This window comes from Gavia stellata, chromosome 6, assembly GCF_030936135.1.
Source record: "Gavia stellata isolate bGavSte3 chromosome 6, bGavSte3.hap2, whole genome shotgun sequence".
Taxonomy (NCBI): domain Eukaryota; kingdom Metazoa; phylum Chordata; class Aves; order Gaviiformes; family Gaviidae; genus Gavia; species Gavia stellata.
Window position 1 is genome coordinate 48424947 of NC_082599.1, and position 21073 is coordinate 48446019.

General features: G+C 44.0%; 1 protein-coding gene across 1 annotated transcript; it reads left to right on the forward strand.

The window, feature by feature from the left end:
• The first annotated feature begins 552 nt into the window (after positions 1 to 552).
• Positions 553 to 20838, forward strand: BFSP2 (beaded filament structural protein 2). Its single transcript, XM_059819076.1, is given in 8 exon segments — positions 553 to 1008; positions 9127 to 9297; positions 9665 to 9747; positions 11687 to 11843; positions 14115 to 14276; positions 19108 to 19239; positions 19725 to 19965; positions 20753 to 20838. Coding segments are annotated over 8 exon segments (1488 nt in total).
• The last annotated feature ends 235 nt before the right edge of the window (positions 20839 to 21073 follow it).

Genomic DNA, 21073 nt, shown 5'->3' on the forward strand with positions numbered 1-21073 from the left:
CGAGACCCTGCGGCAGCAAAAGGCTGGCTCGGCTCGGCTCGGCTCGGCTCGGCTCGGCTGTGGCCCTGCCAGCTCCTCAAAAGTTTAGGTTTTGCTAACTTCAGGTAACGTCTTGCTGCAGGAGACTCTGTCTGGAGCAAGCAAGGGTGCGAGCAGCCAATGCATTTGTAATATATGTCTAGATACCTGTGGGTATAAGGGTAGGAAATCATCTGGGTGTCAGTGTAGAAAACACAGCTGGTATTTTAACACGTACATTGTACTGAATCCCTGTCCCGCTGTCCCTGTAAACACCATTGTGCTTTTCATCTGCCACATTTGCAGCAGCAGCAGCAGGGAGATTTCCCCTGAAATGGGATTGCTGACCCAGCAGCCGCCCGGACAATGTGACAGGCGCTCCCGGGCGGCACAAAGCCCCCCTTCCAGAAAGCCATCGCACAAAGCCGAAACCCCACGCGAGCCCCAACCTGCTGGGCTCGGCACATCCCTCCTGCCAGTGCGGGGCAAGGCGGCCGGGTTGAGCAGCGGCGCTCGGCGGGCTGGAGCAGCACCATGCCCTTGCCGAGGCGCCGGTCGTCCTTCTTGGGGCAGCAGCCCCCTTCCTCCACGGCCGAAAGCTCGGGGCCACCCGGCCGCCGAGTGAGCGTTGGGGGCGGAGGGAGCCTGTCGAGACCCCCCGGCGTCTACGTGGGCACCGTCCCCACCGGCGGCGTGAGCAGCTTGGGCACCCGAGTGTCCCGCAGAGCCCTGGGCATCAGCAGCGTCTTCCTCCAGGGTCTACGCAGCTCCTCCACCACTGTGCCCCTGGCCCCGGGGCTGGAGAAGGGCAGGGGTCTCTCCTACGAAAGCCTGAACGGCTGCTTGGTGGAGTACATTGAGAAGGTGCGAGCTCTCGAGCAGGTCAACCAGGAGCTGGAGGAGCACATCAGAGTCTACTTAGACAAGAAAGCGGCCAGCGTGGGCAGCTGGGGAGCGCTGCGGGAGAACTGGGAGGTGATTTACCATCAGGTGAGCACCAGAGTGCTGTCGGCAGCGGCGGGGATGAGGGGAGCTTCACGAGTCATTAGCAACCCTGAGCAGCGAGGGTTGATGCTGATGATGAATGCCGCCTGATTTCAAGGCACAGTGCCCTAGACAGAGGGTTTCAAATCTATCTTCATGATAATTAGCATTATCATTTCACAGTGTGCTGTGGAAAATGCCTATTAGGCAAGAGAATTGCCTCAGGCATCCTGCGCATGGGGGCGATTGAAATGCACCCCAAGGCGCGATAGTCTAGGCTGATTAGAATGGGTGGGGTTTTTTCTTGATTTTTTTTTTTCTTAGCTGTGGTTATTACACCGAGCATCAAAATTATTAAAAGAAAACTGCTAGGACTGAATTAGTTTATCCCTCAACATGATATCATTACAAGCACATTGTGGGGTTTTTTTAATTAGCAATTCAGATTTTTACTTTATTCCCTTGTTTGCTTAATTACATTTTCAAAAGCTCTATTTATTTAAAAATAATAATTACATGGCTACAAATGAGTGACTCCTTTACTTCCCTTTGTCGCCACCCCACCATCCCTTACTCCCACCTTCTCCGTATGGCACAGGCTGCGGGTTCTGCGGGAAAGTGTTTATTGTCGGGGTGTGAAATGGTGTTTGCCTTGACCTCATGGACAAGAAACAGTTCCTTTTGCTGACCAGTAAGACCAGTAAGACTTTGCAGGCTGATGTCCTGCTTGCAGCGAACACAGGGCTCTGTCCCCCAAGGTCTCGGTGCACCTCGTGAGTCCCGGCTTCTCGACTCCCAGCCAGCGGGAGCGGATGGGATCCTGAAGAGCTGGAGCCCGGCACCTTGCACATCTCTTCCCGGCAGCGCTTGTGCAGGCGCGGAAAATGCTGTCAGCGGGTCTTCAGAAAGCCTGAAAGACAACTTTAAGTTCCCCGGGACAATTCTGTGTTTTACCTTGGGCTGGCCAGAGTTTTACCCTGACGTAGGAAGGAGGGGGGAATTTTTACAGTGCGCTGTATTTTTAGGGCAGGTCTTCACCCAGAACGCTACAAATGTCATATGAACCCTGAACGCGGCGGCATAAGCTGTTGTACAAAGATCACGTCAGCAGAAACGCCCAGTTAAGCACCGACTTTTAAAGTTGTTATCTTTCTGACTTGGTAAATGACATTGCTGCCGCTAATCCTATAAAGCTTCCTGAAGGGACTAGCTGCTGAAGGCAATGGGTGCTCTGAATCTGGGGTGCTTACGAAAAGCCATACCCTCAAACCTATCATCTCGCTGAGGTAGACGGGGACTTCGATGCGAGATGGGGGTTTAATGCTTTGCAGCCACCATCCCGTGTTTTCCAGACGAGTGTCCCCTTTTGCACTTGTAGACCTCACCTGTAAAACCTACCAGGGCTTATGGTTAAGACCAAAAAAGTAGGACCATAATTACTTTAGGAAGGACTGTTTGTTTTTTCTTTATATGAAACCCCAACATTGTAGTGCAGATGAACCTACTCGTGTAATAATTTTTCATCCAAATTGCTTTCCTTTTAACCGTTCTTTATATTGTCATCCTGCCACCTTGCCTCTACTTCCCTTTCTTATAAGTAAATAAGAGCAGCTCATAATGAAATCTGGCTTGAATATTGGACTCTTCCTATACAAAATAATCAGAAAAATAAAGCTATGTAGTATTGCATTTGCAAGTATCATAGAAAATCAGAGAAAAAGATTAGCATCATCCATATCTATTTAACCATTAAAACACATTAGAGAATACATAAAGTTTTCCGAATTACTTCAATTAAATCAATAAAAGAGGCATCACTTAGTGGGTTTTGACTTTCTCCAACGTAATCTGAGCTGTATGTACAATTCTGACTAATAGGTTTCTTCGCTTTTTTTGTATTAAGCGTCTAACCAAAAATGAAAGTAGGACCTCATCCAGCCCAAACACCGATTAACTCACTCATCCTGCAGCTAACTGGCAAAAGCACGCCAGCATCAACACTGAAACCATCACTTTTACTAAAACAACATCAAAATCAGTGGCTGCAGAAACAGCTGCAATCACATGAAGTCAGTACCCTCCTGCCACAACACGTCCCAGTAGGAAAAGTAAAAGGTGTTCAGGAGCGAGGTGTAACAGATATGAGCGATACCTGGCAGACGCATTTCTAGATGTAATTTTTGTAAATATATTTAGATTTCCTGTAGATGTCCATATCGGCCTTAATGTGACATACCCTTGTTTCAGCCTCCTGCAAAATCTGAGGATTCATTTTGATTCCTGGCCAGCCCTGTGTGTCCAGCTGGGAGGGATGGCCGGCAGCCGTAAAACCCCTTGGTGCCAATCACATGAATCAGCTGTGAAAGTTTTGGGGCGGAAAGCCACTTGAGCAGCCCCCTGGTTTAACCTAAACGCCCATCATAGGAACAGTTTTTGAACAAGAAGCAGCAACGAAAAATACACATTTGGGGGGGGGATGGGGGGGGGGACGACTAGACTGGAGCCCCTTCCTCCTGCCCTGCTAGTGAGAAGACAAGGATACGGCCATGTAAGACTGTCCTGGCCCCAAAATCAGAAATGTGATGGGCCCATCTCCGCAGTGGGGTAGGAGAGACCGCAGGGGACCCGAATTCTCATTTCCCTCCTGCCCTTCCTGGGGTGTGCTCTGGCATCCCAAATTACTGCTCCCAGCAATTAACAACTGGGTGCCAGCATTTCTCCCAAACACAGAGCCAGGGGGAAAGATGTGGCAACGAGTGACTCGGAGGGTACAAGTGGAGGGTCCCTCAGGGGAAAAACCACTCGTGTTTCATTGCAATTGTCGGAGCTATTACTGCAGCAGGGGATCACTGACAGGAGCTGAATGATGGGAAGCCACTATCCAGCTCACAGCATTCATTATCCGCCTGGGCAGCTGGTTTTTTAGCAGAGCAGGTGGACACACACTAATTGGGACAGGCGCAAAAATGGGAGGATTTTTGCAGGAAACGAAGGAAATGAGAAATCCTCGCGGAGAGGAATTCATGTGACAGAAATACAAATTCATCTCATTTTACCCCGGGCATACTCCTTTTCTCCAGGCTTCATCCTAGTCTTCTTGCAGAAAATTCTCTCTCTAACCAAATCTGTCTCTTCTGCAGAATAGGAGGTTATTTGTAATGGCAATTCCTTCCCACGGAGCAGGGCAGCACCTGGGAAAAGTGGACACTTGAAATAATCTCAGCGAGGTTACGGAGAGGAGAGGGAGCACAGCCTCAGTGACTGTTCAATTACAGCCGCGTGGGAGACACAGAGGTTTATTTTGTCTATGAGATGGCACGTAGCGCAGTTCAGATCGCGGGAGTAAACACAAAAGCAGAAGAAAGAATCAACGTCCTGGACCAATTTTATCACTGCTGTGACTCCTGTGCATGGTTGGGAGCATCTGAAAGATCACCAGAGTTATCTATAAAGATACTTTTATTTGCGCCTGGCCTTACTGTCAGTGTTTACTCAGTGTTAGTATTAAGCCTGGAGAACATACAGGACTGACAGCCCAAGGAATCGCTGCCTTTTGACTTACACACAGTAATTTATTTGCTGCAGGGCCAGAAGAGCCGCTGAGTATTACCTGTAACACACTCTAACGCAACACAGTGCATGACTAGTGTCTGTAAATTGGTGAAACAGCATTCTGCCACTGATCTAAGGGCACAACAAACTCCCACAAAATGGCACAGAGCTTGGTCAACCGCCATACAGATGGCAATAAATTAGTTTTAATTATGACCTCTCAGCTACCTCCAACAGCATAACCTTGGACTACCTTCACATACAGCTGTCAGGTCGGAGGGTGAGGTTTTCTCCTTGTGCTTAGGCAACATTACAGTGCTTGCAGATCCTTTCGTTAGGAGATTATCTCCTGCTTTGAGAACCAGGCATTTTTTGATGCAGTCCTGTTTACTTATAAAATATTCGATGTATAAATGAAGTCGTGTTTTCTTGGATGTAGCAGGAATCAGCAAGGACCCATCAATCTTCTCGGCCTCTCTCCAGGTGTGACCTTTCCCAAAGCAATGCACCAAATGCCACTCTTGCTGCCTTCAGGTTTTCCTCCTTCGGGCTCTGAGAAGGGGTTCAACACGGGAAGCGTGACCGAAAGCGTTATGAGTTTACTGCTTGGCATCGGAGCAGCAGGCGCTGGGTTGCATGTTTGTAGCCTGATTTATCTGTGAATTACAACGTGTCGGAGGCAATGGGCTGATACCAACCATTTCTTTCTGTGTGCAGAAGAAAAGACTAGACCAGCATCTTCTGATCTTTCTCCACGGAGGCATCATTTGTTTCAACTGAAGTGAACTTAAAAGCCAGATAATTTTCCGTTACATGAATAATTAAACCACAAGATTCATTATCACAGGCCACACCTGAGGCCACGAATTCAGCAGCATTCAGAAAGGGCTTAGGCACTTGTAAGAATAGCAAAAGGATACAGAGCTATCGATAAAGCATAGCTAAGAATTTGAAAGGCGTACTAAATCTTGCAATTCCAAACTTGGTCAGATCTCTGTTAAAAACCAAAAGTTGCCAGCCACCAGGGGTAAGTTGTCCCCACAAGTATCTGTATCACATCACACTTTATCAAGGCTGGAGTCTGCAAACTCCCTTGAACAGCTGGTTTTCCTCATTGCCAGTTGTAACCCAGTAAATGGGCCAGTATGTCGATGCGGATTTTGATAAGATTCTTTTTCTTAAAAATTTAAATTGCATTTTCATGTCCATAAAATCACAGTGAAATAAAAAAAAAAATCGTTGCTGCTTTCTAGTTAAGATATTTTATACCACAAATATTGTGTTAATTCAAGAGCTGAAAAAAAATCATGTTCAAAAGGTGTACGTGCATCACAGATGCAAGTGTTGAAAGACAATACGTGACTTAAAGGAGCTATTATTAGTAATAATATTTGCATTTTCATAACACTTTCCATCTTGGCAGTTTAAGTGCCACATGAGCATCAGTGGATTAAGCCTCCCAGAAGCCCTGCGAGGCAGGACAGCGTTGCCTTCTGCTTCACAAGCCGAGGAGGCAACGTCCAAGTGCTTGCAGCATTGCAGGCCCTCTCATTTCCAATGGACACAAAGAAGGGTGTTTCCTAAACTGCTGCATCATGCGTTTTAGTACATGTGTCAGCAAAGCGGCTACGAATCCGTCTCACTAATGCGTGTTTGGATCCAGCTGTTGATTATTAGGAGAATTAAATCAAACAAAAGAGCCACTAGATGGAAGTCTTACATCTCTTCTCCTGAAGCCCAGGAAAGGGCTTTCACAGCTCATGCAAATCAGAGAGAATTTTTCAGGAAATCTGGTTTCTACATAGAAACTATGTGTCATTACTTATCCTTCAGGTTCACTGTTGGATTTAAAGCGTACACAGCTCATTTCCAGGAGGGCTGAAAGGCCTGCTGGCTCCCACTACAACGCTCATCCCTGAAGCTTTCTGAACACTTGACTTTTTTATACCATTTTTACTTACATGGCACAGTACAGGTTTGTGTGCAGTTTTGGAAAGCCCTGCACTTTCACAGAATCACAGAGAATCACAGAATCACGAAGGTTGGAAAAGACCTGTAAGATCATCAAGTCCAACCATCAACCCAACACCACCATGCCCACTAAACCAGGTCCCACAATGCCTCATCCACACGTTCCTTGAACACCTTCTCACTGAACACTTTCTCACTGAACATTTGGCATTAGCCACCGGTCTATGAAGAGGGGAGCCAGGTATTGACCGAGTCCTCAGGAGTATGGTACCAGCGGTCTGGTAAAGACATCCATTGTGGGGCAGTGAGAAGTCACCTCAAATGCCTCAATAAAACCACAAGAGTACTACTGAAAAGCGCTTTTAAAAAACAGTTTGTCTCCGTATAGAGGCAGAAATCCAGACAGCGGCAAATCACCAGCTCTTCCCTGCTTCTGCTTCGTTGCAGCCCAAAAGCCATTTTACACTGGATTCAGCTTCTAAACTTAGCCATTGACATACCTCTGAGCAGCACTGTGCAGCTCACAGGATTTAATGTTACTTTTGCTCCTGGGATGTTCCCAGTTCCCTCAAAGACATTCATTTTCATCAGCCTTTAGGTCAGATATTGTAACTGCGGGGGCTCACTGCCAAAGGCAGATGGGCTTGTTTTGACGGGGCAGGGCAAATCACAGCACAGCGTTTCTGCTCCCTGATTTCAGTCAGGGAAAAAAAATAAAAGCTTTTCTGACAATCCATACATGTACGAGTTGGCAGGAAGACAAAATGCAATAATTTCTGTAGGAAAAACGAAAAAAAAGGGAAAAAAAGGGAAAAAAAGAAAAAAGAAAAAGGAGAAAAAGGAAAATAAAAGAAAAAAAAGAAGATTCCAACAAGACCAAGAGTAAATTTTCTAAACGTTAGAAGGAAAAGAAACCTCAGAGCTTGGGTCAAAGAACTGCCTCTACCTCCACGCTGCTGCTGTATGAAAACTAAATGTCTTTTCTCCATCTTTCAGAGAAACTCAGGTCCCGCAAGAGGACCCGAGGATGGCACAGTAGCACAGCCCCGAAGTCCCGGCTCTGCCTACCTGCTCCGAAATGCCGCAGAAGGGATGACCCTAGGGCTGGGGAGTTAGGACAGTGCTGCTAAAGCAGAGTTGCAAAGAAGCATGGATAAGGAAACAAGGGGTTGAATGATAAAGAAGAGACAGTTCTGTGTGCAAGAGAGCACATAAAGGTCTCCTGTACTTTGTGCGTTGCGCAGCGGGGCTGGCTGGTGTGCCGTGAAACACCATCTCTTTGCCCACACCTGTGGCTTTCGGAACATCTCTGACCCCTGTGCGTTCGTTGCGGTCTCTAATTTTCTCATGCCTAAACTGGGGCTTTTCTGCCCAGCGGGGGTATTCACGGGACTCCTCCCCTCTGTCTAGATGCTATTTTCATGAAACATGTTGGAACCGCGTGTCCCTGAGATGGCCTATCCCTCTATCATATCGGTTGGAATTGGCCAAGAAATCCCACGATTAATTAAAGAATAATTGGCCACCCATGCAATGGCACGAGCTTTGTTTCCTTTGGAAGCCAAGCTGAGCTGGAGCTGGCGGGAACGGAGCTCCAGCCCCAGGCTTCCAGCCCCAGCCACCGTCTCTTTTTGCTCCTAACAGTAGGTGAGAAGTAAGCAAACCACTCGTTTTAACTCTCGTGCCTCCTCAGATTTAAAAAACGTAGAGTGCTTTTCACCTCATGATCCATTATGAACCTCTCAGTGTGGGGAACAGGTTATTCCTCCAGATCTCCCCTTATCAGATGCCTTCGCATATTTCATGTTTGTTTGTCCAAGCATTTGCAAGACATTTAGAGCAGTAAGCCACTTTTTGTGAGGATGAATGTTAACTGCCACGTAAAAATGTTTCAGCCTTGCATGTTCACCTCTACCCCATCACTGAGCAGCAAGCCAAAGAGCAGGTAGGACCATATTAACGCGACGATCCCACTTGCGATACTTGAGGTAACTTGTCTGGACGCAGCCTTGATGTCTCCACATTGCATGGCCTGTTTCACCTCGGGGAGCAGAACACTTCGGGGGATTTGCAATCTCATTTAGTTGCTGACGTTAATTATCTAAAGAAAGATTTCTGCTTCAAGAACTCTCCTGGCCCGCTTAAAAAGCTGCTCTTATTCATGTGGTGGTTTAGTTTCAACTGCCAATCTCCATGCGTACCTCCTGAAAAAGACCTAAGAGGTGTTCAGTTTAGCTCCTCCAGAGTGATGGCATGGACCATGGGATGGCTGGAGCCCCCAGAGAGTTAATTGCAGAGATGATTGCTCTAATCCTGGTACCAAATTCAGCATGTCTTCAGTCACCTCCGTAGCTCAGTGCATGTGCGACCCCAAGGCAGGCAGTGGTCTTTTTTACCTTTTTCTCATTTTATATAACCCTCTTGAATCACAACAGGCTGCTATGTCACAACCCTTTCAGGTTTGCTTACCCCTCAAGTACCTCCTGGGTATTAAAGATACCCCCCGAAGCCATAGCAATGATACCACAGTCTTATTTGCACAATCTTTCCAAAGCATTTCACATTCAGTGTAATAATCTTTGAAGAATGCCTGCTTCTCAGGTCTCATATCTATCGCAAGAGCTTACAGGATCCCACCAGAGAAGGAAAACGACGCTCTGGGAGCTGAGGATGGCTCGCAGCCGGCATGAGCAACAAGTATTCCTTGGCTCACTGAAGAGGACGACCCTGAAGAGGACTGCTGATATGGGAAGTAGAATAGGAACTGCATAAGTGCTACTTAAACTCTATCTAGATTATAAGTGGGACTTAAATGCTGAACATACCTTGCACACAGTAATGAATTTTACCCCCTGCGACCAGCTGACAATCAGAATAAACGTGTTTCCAGAAGAAGATGAATGCTTAGGAGCAATGAACAGTTTGATGACAAATTACAGCCTATTTGCAGAGAATTTGTGAATTTATATGTACAAAATTCATTGATTAAGTTATCTGGAATGAGTCACTTGAACAGCCCTAGGCTAAAGGATTATTTTCAGAACCAAAGCTATACATCTGCTTAAGATACATGTACAGTGCATGTAGGTAACGTGCTGAAGCTCTTCATTGCTTGAGCTCTGTTGTCTCTTTCTTCTAGGTGAGCGAAGCAGTCCTTGAAAATGCTCGTCTTATGCTGCACACCGAGAACATTCAAGCCTGTGCTGAAGATTTTAAAGACAGGTAGTCTTGTGGTGGCACCTAGCTGGCCACTTTCTTTGAAACCTTGCCTTGGCAAACGCTTACTCTATAGGGGAGTAATGCTTAGTGAGTAGAATGGGCTCACTCTTTTAAGTTGAATATTCAACCACCTGACTTGGGAGGGGTTTTGTAACAGCAAAATAATTATGATGCTAACATTATTTTGGAAGATTTTGAAGATTTATAGTAACAAAAATGTGCACTAGCAAAATTACTTAAGCTATTCTTTGATATACAGACATCGATCTCTTACTGAGAGGTCAGTATTCATTCAAATTTGGGTTGACATTTTATAAAGGCAAACATTCATGTGATAATTAGTTTTAAATTGTGGTTTTGGAAGTAAAAATCATTCTGCTGCAGCAGCTGAAAAGCAAAAACTGTACCACTACAAATGTCAATGTGGAAACATTAGATAAGAAAACAGAAATGGGCTGCACTGATTTTCCTTGTCTTTACTGAGAGAACTGAATAGTAAAAGAAGATCTTAAATAGTGACAAACTACTTTTTTTAACATCTTTCCATTTGCAAAGCCTAACATTCATGTACGTGAGTGCATGAAGTTCTTTAAATTTTACTTAGAAGGCCTGATGAACCTTCTAGCTTGGATAGACTTGTTCTAGTAATGATCTAGTAACGGACTTGTTCATTTATAAATAGCTTTTTGCAAGATCTGACACACAAACTGCACCTGAAATTAATTGATTTTTATTTCCTATTATTTTTATAATCCCTTAAACTTCTGTCTCTCTCTCTGGTATTATTTTATTTAATTGTATCCAAACGCATGCTAAACATGTTCTTAGGTTCACCTTTTATTTCAGAAAGGTATTAACTCTGAGCTACTCATTTTATGGCTTTACATCCAGCCAGCTACACTCATATTTTAAGTAGTTTTAAAAAATATTTTTTAAAAATGTCAGCTGACTTGGATAAGCAGTCTACATAACAAAAACAATGTCAGATCAATCCACTGCATAGTAAAAGCTCCTAATTCTCGCTGGGATCAGCTGCCACTTTCCCAAGCTGTTGAACTCCCAGCAACGACGGTGGCTTCAAGCAGCAGAGTGCAGGACTTGTTCATGAAGCTGGCTCCCATCTAACCTGCCAACCCCCCCGTCTAACCTCCCTGGCCACCAGGTCCCCAACTTGGGGGTTTGGGTTTGACACAAAAGCCTCCCAGCCAAGGAGATTTGCCATACAACCCAGCCACATTTTCAATGGAAAGCCTAAAATGAAAAGGTACAAACGAGAGCGATGCAGCGAGCAGCGCTGACAACTAGCTACTGCCTGCCACAATTTTCCCTAGTATTGCAGCCACGGTTTAGAAACTAGCCATTTGCTTTAACAGCAATTCTAGTTGACAAACCAACTGCTCAAATTTCCTATTTATTTTGATACTACTAGGATGTAGTCTTAAGGATGGGCTGTGACCCTGGAACATAGATCAAACTTCCATCAGCACATTCTTTAGTAAAAGTAATGCTTGGTGCACACGTGTTTTCTTTAACCATAGCTCTGAAAAGTTTTTATGTAGATGAATGAGCAGTTATTTTTACAGCCAAGCAAACAGAGAAAAAGCCACCTATACTCATACTGTATATAAATACCAGATCTAGCAAGAGACCACGTGCCTCTCCATGCTTATTCAGGAATCTTATCAGGCTGATAACCACCATAGCGCAGACTGCTAACTTGGCCTGTTTTTTTACACTCTGAGTTAATGACAGGGTACTTCAGGCAGTTAAATTCAAGTATAGAGAGACAAGGTGAGAGCAAAGTACATCTTCTGTGTTTCTGTGCCTCTGTCTGGGACACACGAGCTAATTAGCACAAACGGTGTCATTTTTAAAAAAGCAGGTTTTTCTTGCTGAGCTGTGCTGTATTAAGGTTGGGTGTGTTTTTTTTTTTTCTCTGCAGGTATGAAAATGAGCAGCCATTCAGAAAAGCAGTGGAAGATGAGATTAATTCCCTATATAAAGTGATTGATGATGCTAATTTAACTAAAATGGATCTGGAGAGTCAGATAGAGAGCATGAAAGAAGAACTAACCTTGCTGTCAAAGAAACACGAAGAAGTAAGTCCAGACTTGAGACACTGCAAAGCCAATGTGTGCCTGTTTCATCCAGTTGGTATCATACATCTAGTGCAAAGCAAGCACTAAAAAGCTCCGCCTGCCATGTCTGGGCGGGGGGGATTGTCCTGAAAACTGCTCCTATTTCTCTCTTCCCTGCTAACTTAAAGCGCTAACCTCTGAGGCATGGTCAAATCACTTACATTTAAGTTTTAACTCTTTCTCATCTGATGAATATGACATATGACATGGAAGAGATGTCATCACTTCATTTCTTGCTAGACGCCACACAATGGTCACGGGGTTGCACAGTCACGTATGTGGACATCTCAACAGTGAGCTCTGATTCCCAGCCAGACACGTACAGAGAAAATGCCTGTGCAGGGCACAAGCTCTCGTCCTGCTGCACTAACACTGAGCATTAACCAGGCTCTTCTGAAAAACTCCTGCTTGGCTTAGCAAGCTGCTCAGTTCCCGAAACCGAGTCGCTCCTGAGCAACGCACCACTGAAGCAAGGCACAGGGACAGGCATCTGGAAGGGAAGCCCATTATTACCCAATTTTGCAATACTTTCCCACTGACTCATTACATTCACCAGCACTATTTGCATGAAGGTGGTTTCTTCCCTTCCGCAGGGGTTTCAGGATCGGTTCCAAATCAGCATCTTTACTGATGGAGGCTCGAATATGGAGCTACTACTAATTCCACATAAGGGACAGCAAGCAATTGTGCTGATGCCTGAAAAGTAAAAGAGAGCTTGAATTGAGATGGCTCACAGAAGCGAGGCACTATCCTACCTTACATTTCTTATGGGTTATTTCTCCAACCACAACATTTCAGCAACATTGGCAGGCATACGGAGACTTGGGCTGCCAAGATGAGGCTGCTTCATCCCCTCCCTGCTTTCATGAGTCTAATCCCAAGGCTGGCATTTTGCAGAAAATAATCAGTGGCTTCAGCACCACTGCACGGCATGAGAAAGACGGAAGTTGTTTTAGATAAGAGGGAAAATAGAAAATTGATAGAAATAACACAAGATCCCCTTTAAACCTCCATGTATTGCAATGATTGCTGTGAAACCAGAAAAGTTGGCACTGATGCTGTTCTCTGCCCATTTATATGGCGTAACAAGAATAACAGCTTTCCAACAGCTCCTCTCGCTCTGCATATAGCCAGCCAGGAGCCCTTGCAGGGTGGAAGGATGCTCCTTTCATTATGCATTGGGAGCATCTGAGCATTCGCAGAACCACCTCAGCACAGACCTAGTTTTCCCATGGCAGCAGCACCAGGCGAAGCTGCTCAAAAGAAGTCACAGAAAAAAGGCTGGAAGCAACTATTGCAATTACTCCATCTGAGCTCTAGCACAATAAACTCCCAAGGACTTTCCTGAACTAATTCAAACCTTTCTTTCCTCCAGTGACCCAACTAGGAGATCCATGTCAAGTCCTTTTGAAGCTTTTGTGCACTTGGAGTGGGCACATTTTGAGGCTTTCATCCTTGTAGGTTCATAATTCACATATACTTGCCCATCCCTTTTTTCCAGTACTGTCATTGTCAGGGGCCACTGCCTACAAATACAACTCCCAGATGATTTTACACCACTTTTTTTTGCTTATATCAATAGCACATATAAACAGATTGATGTAAAAGGATCGTGGTGCCGGACAGTTCAGACAGATGTGCAAATCTCATTTGTTCTTGTGTTCCTGAACACAGTGTACAACTGATGTGTAACCTTTAAGCATGCAGTTCTAGACACACTAATTCTCTCCTGCTTACATGTTTTTGGAGTGCTTATACAATAAAGAAAGAACAGAATGTTGTCACGGGGAAGGAGACGTGCACATGCATAAAAGCACACACGTGGCTCACACAAGCTGCAAGGCTGTAGAGCTCCTGCTGTTTTGCACAACTTGTGGCATCTCCCAGTAGAGGCATGTCTATGTTATTGCATAGTGCAATATAGTTGTGGTCCTGGGTGTGCAGTGTGTGTGTATGACAGGCTCTGACTGCTGGAGAAACTTGCCACCGTGAGAGGGCTGCTCCAGGCAGTGCCCTGGTACAGAACTTCAGTGTCCTTCCACCAAGGGGAACTCCAGCAAGACTCTCCGTGCAGAAGCAAGGCAAATCCACATCTGAAAAAGAAACCCTCCAGTGCAGACCAAATTTAATTACTCTCTATGTTGAACCAAAAGAGCTCTTCCTCGAGCCCCTCCAAAGCTACCATTCAATTGTCCGGTTCACCTTCTTTTATGTCTGCTATTTTTGTTCAAGGATGTGAGGGTGTTATACAAGCAGCTTGCTGGATCTCAGCTGGAAGAACTCGATGTTCCCCTGGGAAGTGGCCTGGACGACATACTGGAAAAAATCAGAATCCACTGGGAGAGAGACATTGAAAAGGATCGTGCTGAGTCAGGTGCCCTGCTCCGTACCAAGGTAAGCGCTCTGCAACCCACTCCAACATTAAGAAATTTGAAGCAAACACAAAATCTGTTTAATACTCTGCAGTAGCTTTGAGGGCTGAGTGTTTGTTTTTTTCTTGAAACAAAAAAGATGGTAAAAATCTAAAGGATTTTGGTCCAAGTCCGTTGGAAACTGCACTCATAAATACCAGTGACTTTCTTGGGATGCACAGAGTTAAGCAGCGGTGGAAGTGACCCTGCTGATATCACAGGTATCTGTGGGAGACTTCCAAGGGCTCAGAAATGTTGACTGAGAAAAACAAACTTAATCAGTTGATACCTTCTGTGTCGGATAAGCCACAGTCATCACCCTTCTTACTAGGGCCATTCCTCCACTGAACAATTTACAGGCGTCTATCAATCAAAAGGGCGAAATACATTGCTCTACACTAATTACACAGCTACAGACTCCTTGTGGGTTTCTCCTTGAAATTGTTTCCTTTGGCAGTGGCAGGAAAACTGGATATTAACTTAGAAATGAAAAGTGATTATAATAGCCATTCCCTTTAAAAGTTCTCCCCTCTTCTGATGCTGAGTCTGAAACAGCCTTTTAATGCAGGTTTTTTCTTTGTCGTGAAGGATCACTCATTTTCCAAAGTGGCTGGCTGAAATAAGTATTTTTGCAGAGCTGAAGCATTAAGTTCAGTGCACAATCCTATATTTTAGAAGCCATCTCATTCTGAGTTGGCTATTACAGCAGATCATGGCACACCAAATTGTAACTACAGCTATGCTATAGAAATATTTAGCAAAAACATAGGCCCCCCATTCCACGGTACAGAACTGCTGAGAGGAGTATAGGGTAGTGAAGCCAAACTGCAAGAAGAAAAGCAAGAAATATGTTTGCAAAGATATATGCAAGCTCTGAGTAGGTGTTTGTTTTCAAAATAAGGAAAAATCCTGTGACAACAGTGATACCAAAAGTGCTAGGGTATGTACAAGAAGCCAACCAGATGAGTTTATCCCAGAGATCCCATCAAGTTTGTGATCAGGCCAGACTGTTACTAAGCAAAGTTTTCATAAGTTTAGTCTGCGGGCGCCTGATTTTCAGCTTGCACAGCCCAAAGGAAGTTAGTGACACAGTAAAAAATTACATGAGCCCAGAGAGTGCCTCCATACAAAGCATATGCAGCCCTGAAGAGCCAGAGCATCCTCAGTAGCCTCCTAAGCTTTTCCCAGAAAATCTGTTCCTGGCCCACTGCTAGGTTTCAGCAAAATGAGCATTACTCTGATGGCACCAAATTCTTCAGTATCCCCACTTTCCTGTCCTGCTTGTTCCTGTTCCTCCTCCTCCTCCTGTGCAAACACACCCTCACAACTTCTTTCTTCCCGTTTCTTTCATACCTTCAATATCTGGTCTTTCATCTGCAAAGAGATATCATTTGGGGAGAAAACTGCCAGCCCATACTAGACTGATCATTGGATCCCTCTATCGTGTCTTTGATTGTGGCCAATACCAGACGCTGCGGAGAAACGCCAATAAGCAGACATAACCTAAGCTGTCCCTACTTAGCCATCTTAGTCTAAGCTCTTACTAGCTTAAGTTGTTCCTGTTTTGGTTTGATTTTTTAATGGGAGGAAGAATGAGAATATCACAGATTTCTGGAAAGATCAGTTTCAGTTCAGATCAGGTACTGGTATGACATTCCAGGGGTTTTTTTCCCCCAAATATACCTCTCATTAAACCCAGATGATGCAGTTTTGTATCTTATACGGTTTTGTTTCTTATACAGAGCTGTTCAGATTATTACTATTTATACAGACAACAAGAGTTCTGCTAATTATATCCATCCCTTTTTTCAACAAAGCTTGTGGGCTTATGTCATCTTATGTGGCTAAGTTGCGCCATTTGGTTATCCACACACTGAAAAATTTGTCCTTGCTCTTTTGCAACATCAGAGGAGAGAAAGAGAGCAGTTGTCTCCTCTCCTTTGCTCTTCATTCCTGTTTTCTTCAATCCCTCTTTGTGAGTTTTCCTTGGTCCCTAATGCTTTCATCTCCTTTCTCTGCACCCACTCTTTGGCATAGCTGTGACCAGTTGAGACCAAGGTATTTCAAACGGTGTCCTAGCACCGACTTAGATGTCAGGGCAATACTTTCGTTGTTTTCTGACCAATTCCCTTGCCTCATTTACTTTATATTCTGACTAGACTTGCAAGCTTGGCTAGATTTTTCACGAGTATTCAAGCACCAAAACATACCAATTTATATTCATACCTAACAGGGTTTCACATGGGATTTTTTTAGGTGAGTAAGTAAGCTCAAAACTCCAGTCCAGTGGCTTGAGCTCTGCACTTTTTTGTCCATAATGCTCAAAACCTTTCCCTGAATTGACACAAGTGATTTAAACTCTTGTAAGGCATGCAAGATGCTTAATATTTCCCCCCCGAAATATGCTTTACTTAATCATGTGGCACTGTTCATTCATGTAGTTTGATTCCATGCATCCACCCCTGCTCATTGTTAATTTGTACTGTTTTCTGCCATCCATAAATCCTTCTAGTTCATGATTCATCCCCAAGGCAGTAAACCTTGAGGCATCAAGCTGTTAAACTTCTGTCATAATGGAACTAGACCTTAATTCTCCTCTTCATGTCCTGTCTCTCGACCAGCTGTTGATCCATGGCAATGCTCTGCCCCAAGCACATGATTACACAGCTTCCTCTGTTGTCCCCTAGGCTAGATCTCGTAAGAGGTTTTGAAAAATCTTGTGAATTATGATGTCAGTTGTTTCTCCTTTCTTTGCTACCTTGCTAACATGTTCCCAAAACTCTTAAGACTTTATCAAAGTCACTTTACTTCGGCAGCTATCATGCTGATCAGACCCTGGATGTTGGTGTTCTATCGCTAATCATCCTTTAATTACCTTGATTCCATGAAAAACAGACTAATAAGATTCTGCACTCTTGCACAACGCTTGGCTCAGAACTGTACAGACGTGCTTGAAATCCACACATTCCTAGGAAACACAAGCACCAAAATGATAAAGATTTAGGAGGATGATTTCATCCTCTCCTTCCATTAAGCTGTCTGTTTGTGGGCACCACAATTTGGTATAGCCTTTCCCTCGTTGAACATCTAAGGAATAGGAAGAGTAGAGCCCCCAGAAAACACCAATTGCCTAGTGAAGAGGGCACAAAGGCTATGTCTGCATTCCTCTACAGAAGGAACCCCAAAGCTGAGGCCAAGTGTCATGCCCAGCAGCACCCTCCACATGGACTCTTGGGGCAACTCAGCTAGTTGCCTCCTGTAAGGAGCGTGGCGAAACCTTGTGTGTACCAAAAGCTTTAAAGCTTATTCAGCGTGTGCTTACTTGCTCTGTCATCCTAAGTATTTAGGCCCTGATGTAGCCACCTCCATCTACTCCATCTGCCTGTTCTATCGTTCCCATCACTAACGTCAGGTAGCTGTGACAGCTTAGGGTAACTGCTGGAGGAGTTTCAACATCACCTGTGGTGAGGGCAAGTTGGATTTATAGGTAGCGTTTGGGCCACCAGCAAGGTAAATGTGCATGAGAGATGCCAGGCTTCAGGTAGGCTATAAGTACAGATGCAAGGGCCCCCTCCCTGCCCTCTGTATCTTTTTAAAAAGAGGCTTTTGCAGTCCTCGTACCATAACAATGTGCAGACTACACTCTCAACACAGCTTCAGAGACACAAATTACTCCAGAGGGGCAGGTCCATGATCACTAGGCTGAGTTCACCAGGACTACTGAGGTGGGATTATGCGTCTCTGAAGCACATGCCCCTATAAAGTATTATTTCTGGAAAATACAGGCTCTGTGCAAATTGCTGGAAAGGACAGTTTTGGTGTTTGGATTGAAATTCAGCCCTCTGCAACACAGGTTTATAAAACCTAATTCTGTTTGAGACTTAATTGGTACTTGAATGACCTTTTGCACCTGAGATTATTTCATTCATAATGACCAAGGTGTGGGGTTCACATGATGGCATCAAAAAAACTTATAAAAATTATTTCTGGTGCATGGTCCCAGATTTTTTTAAAATTTGATCTTACTTTTAAAATAAAAGAATGCATAATCAGAAAAGCAGGACAGGGTCAAGATGAATTTTCAGAGTGGAATGGAAGTATTTTGCACAGTTTATCTTTAGCAACAACCAGAAGAAATGTAGGTTTTGACTGAAGAATTGTATTTGCTATAGAGCCCAGAGTTCTGGATTGTAAACGTTGATCTCAGCCCTCATTACAAAGTGTAGAAATTTTACTTTTACTAAGGTACCTTTTCCTTCACCTATTTTCAAGGAGCCTGAACTAAACATATATAAAAACCCAGAAGCAACAAGAGCATGAAATTGCATAAGGATGTCTTAATTCAAGTAACAGAAATTATTTTTCTGACCTCTGTGATATGACTTGCTCTCTGACTCATAGAATCCTACGTGAAAAATCAAAGTGTGAATACTTGTGTAATCCAAAGACTGAGTGAAAACACTTAACTTTTAAAAAAATATTATAGTATAGCTACAAAATGAAGAATTACAGCAACGTTTTCTTTTTATAGGTCATTTTAAATGTACTAGTATGAATGCTGAACAGCTTTTGTTGACATAGATAAAATATATAGTTATATGTATAAGCCATTTTACAGTAAATCCATAGAAAATATGGTAATTTTTACACTAAGAAGTACCCAGAATTGTTCAACTGAGGGATTTAATATACAAGAATCAAAATTAAAGTCAGAATTGCCACAAACTCTGAAAATATTAACTGTCAGTTTGGTATGTAAGGAAACAAAAAGATAATTTGAGTAGGCTGTGACAGCAGTCGCAATCTTTTACCAGCAACAGGCTGAAACGATGGCGGCCGTGCGAACCCAGGAGGAAGAGCTGGTGGAGTGCCTCAGAACTGAGTTCCATGAAACTGCCTGCAAAATACAGAGCTTGCAAGCAGAAACCGAATCTTTGCGAACCTTGGTAAGTAATGCTGGGTTTTCAATGGGTATATTCTGTGCAAATTCAACATGCCTTCTGAGGAAAACATTCCTGTCTTGTGATGCAGACTTAAGAATAAATCCTGTTTTCCAGTGGATACTATTTCCAGAGATGCCAGACATTTCTGGGTTCTTCTTGATTGATGTGGTGCACTAAATGTACCACATTTGACAACCAGGCCTCAAATTTCAGTATCTCCAGTGTCTTCATACTCAATAATAATTTCACTGAGATTGCTGGGTGGATAGTACTTGACAATGTGAGGAATATCTGCGCCTTGTAGCCAAAGTAGTTCAACTTTTGTAATGATAATACACATTTTTCAAAGTATCTAAAGAAAGGAATGCTCAAAATATTACATCTCCACTTAAGCATATTCAATGGAGATATTGGCCAAATGTCAATAAAAATCACTATGAAGCATACAAAACCTGACTGGTTTAATGTCTGCTGTCCTGCCCTTACAGAAGAGGGGTCTGGAGAACTCTCTATATGATGCCAAGCACTGGCATGACATCGAACTGCAGAACCTAGGCTCTGTCATTTCCAAGCTGGAGGCAGAGATGGGAGAAATCAAAGCAGAAACCGAGCAGCAGCAGCGGGATCGTGAAAATCTGCTGACCAGCAAACAACAGCTGGAGAAAGACATTGCTGCATATCACTGCCTTCTGGATGGAGAACAAAGCAGGTACTTGTCCTTAAAAGCAAGTGTGCCACAAGGATGGAGAACACGTGCTCCCTGGGAAGGGGTTGTGGGGTTGCTGGAAGCAGGAGAACTAGGATGGTTCTCATGTTTCATAAGGCAGGGTGGTAGACGGTGAGGTTTGGAGAAGCTGCTGAAGTGGAACACCCCAAATCCAGTCGTGCAGAGATTCCTGATGTATTAGAGATGGGTGGTTTCCAGGACTGCCACGGAAAGATGGGGTTTAGGAATACACCAGCAGGTCTATGAGTTTCACTTCCCTGAAGATTTGAGATGTGAGATTAAAAAGCTACTACAGCATCTGGGGGCTACTTTAGTGGCTAAAGAAGCAGCTGTGTTGTTTCTTGCCTTGGGTACATTATGCCTTCCCTCCTTCTCCCACTATACAGTCCAAATATGAAAGCTGTGATCCTGGGGAAGATCCCCTTCTAAGGTCACAAGTTCCCCCCAAAGTCCGAGGGCAGAATCTGGCCCACCGACTGTACCTTTTGTGAAGAAACATAGTTCAGATTCTTAACACTCGTCCTCTGGGAATAACCTGTAAACGTCTTTACAGTGGTTGGGTTGCTTGGCTGGGCTTTTTTAAGATCCTTAATCACCATTAGTCATGGAACCTCTGAGAATCTGATCCACAGATTTTGACTTGCTCTTCTGCTCAGGTCAGGGAGAAATTTTTTTAGAATCAGATCCTGCTGAAGTTGATGACATTTCACCAGCTGAACTGAGGATAGTACTTGGTTCAGCAATTTTCCTATTTGCAGTAGTGACCAATTTTATTTTTTTTCCTTTCAGCTGATTATGAAACTCCCAGCCCACAGAAGACCATTGCCATTAAAGCCAAAGAAGATGTCACTGCCGATTATGTTCGTGGAAGCTAAAAACCCATCAAAGCAGCCTGCTTTATTCAGTTTGATTCAACAATCGAAGTAGGTTGTAGCTTGAACAACTTTATTAGACCCTCCTCATGTAATTGCTTTGCTTACAGATTTCAATTTACTCATGTTGTTAAAATTATAATAAAAATAAAGAATATCAGGTTTTTCGTTTGACTTTTTTTTCCTTCCAGTATTTTTCATGATAGCTGAAGGGGGTTGGATTAAGAACATAGGCCCT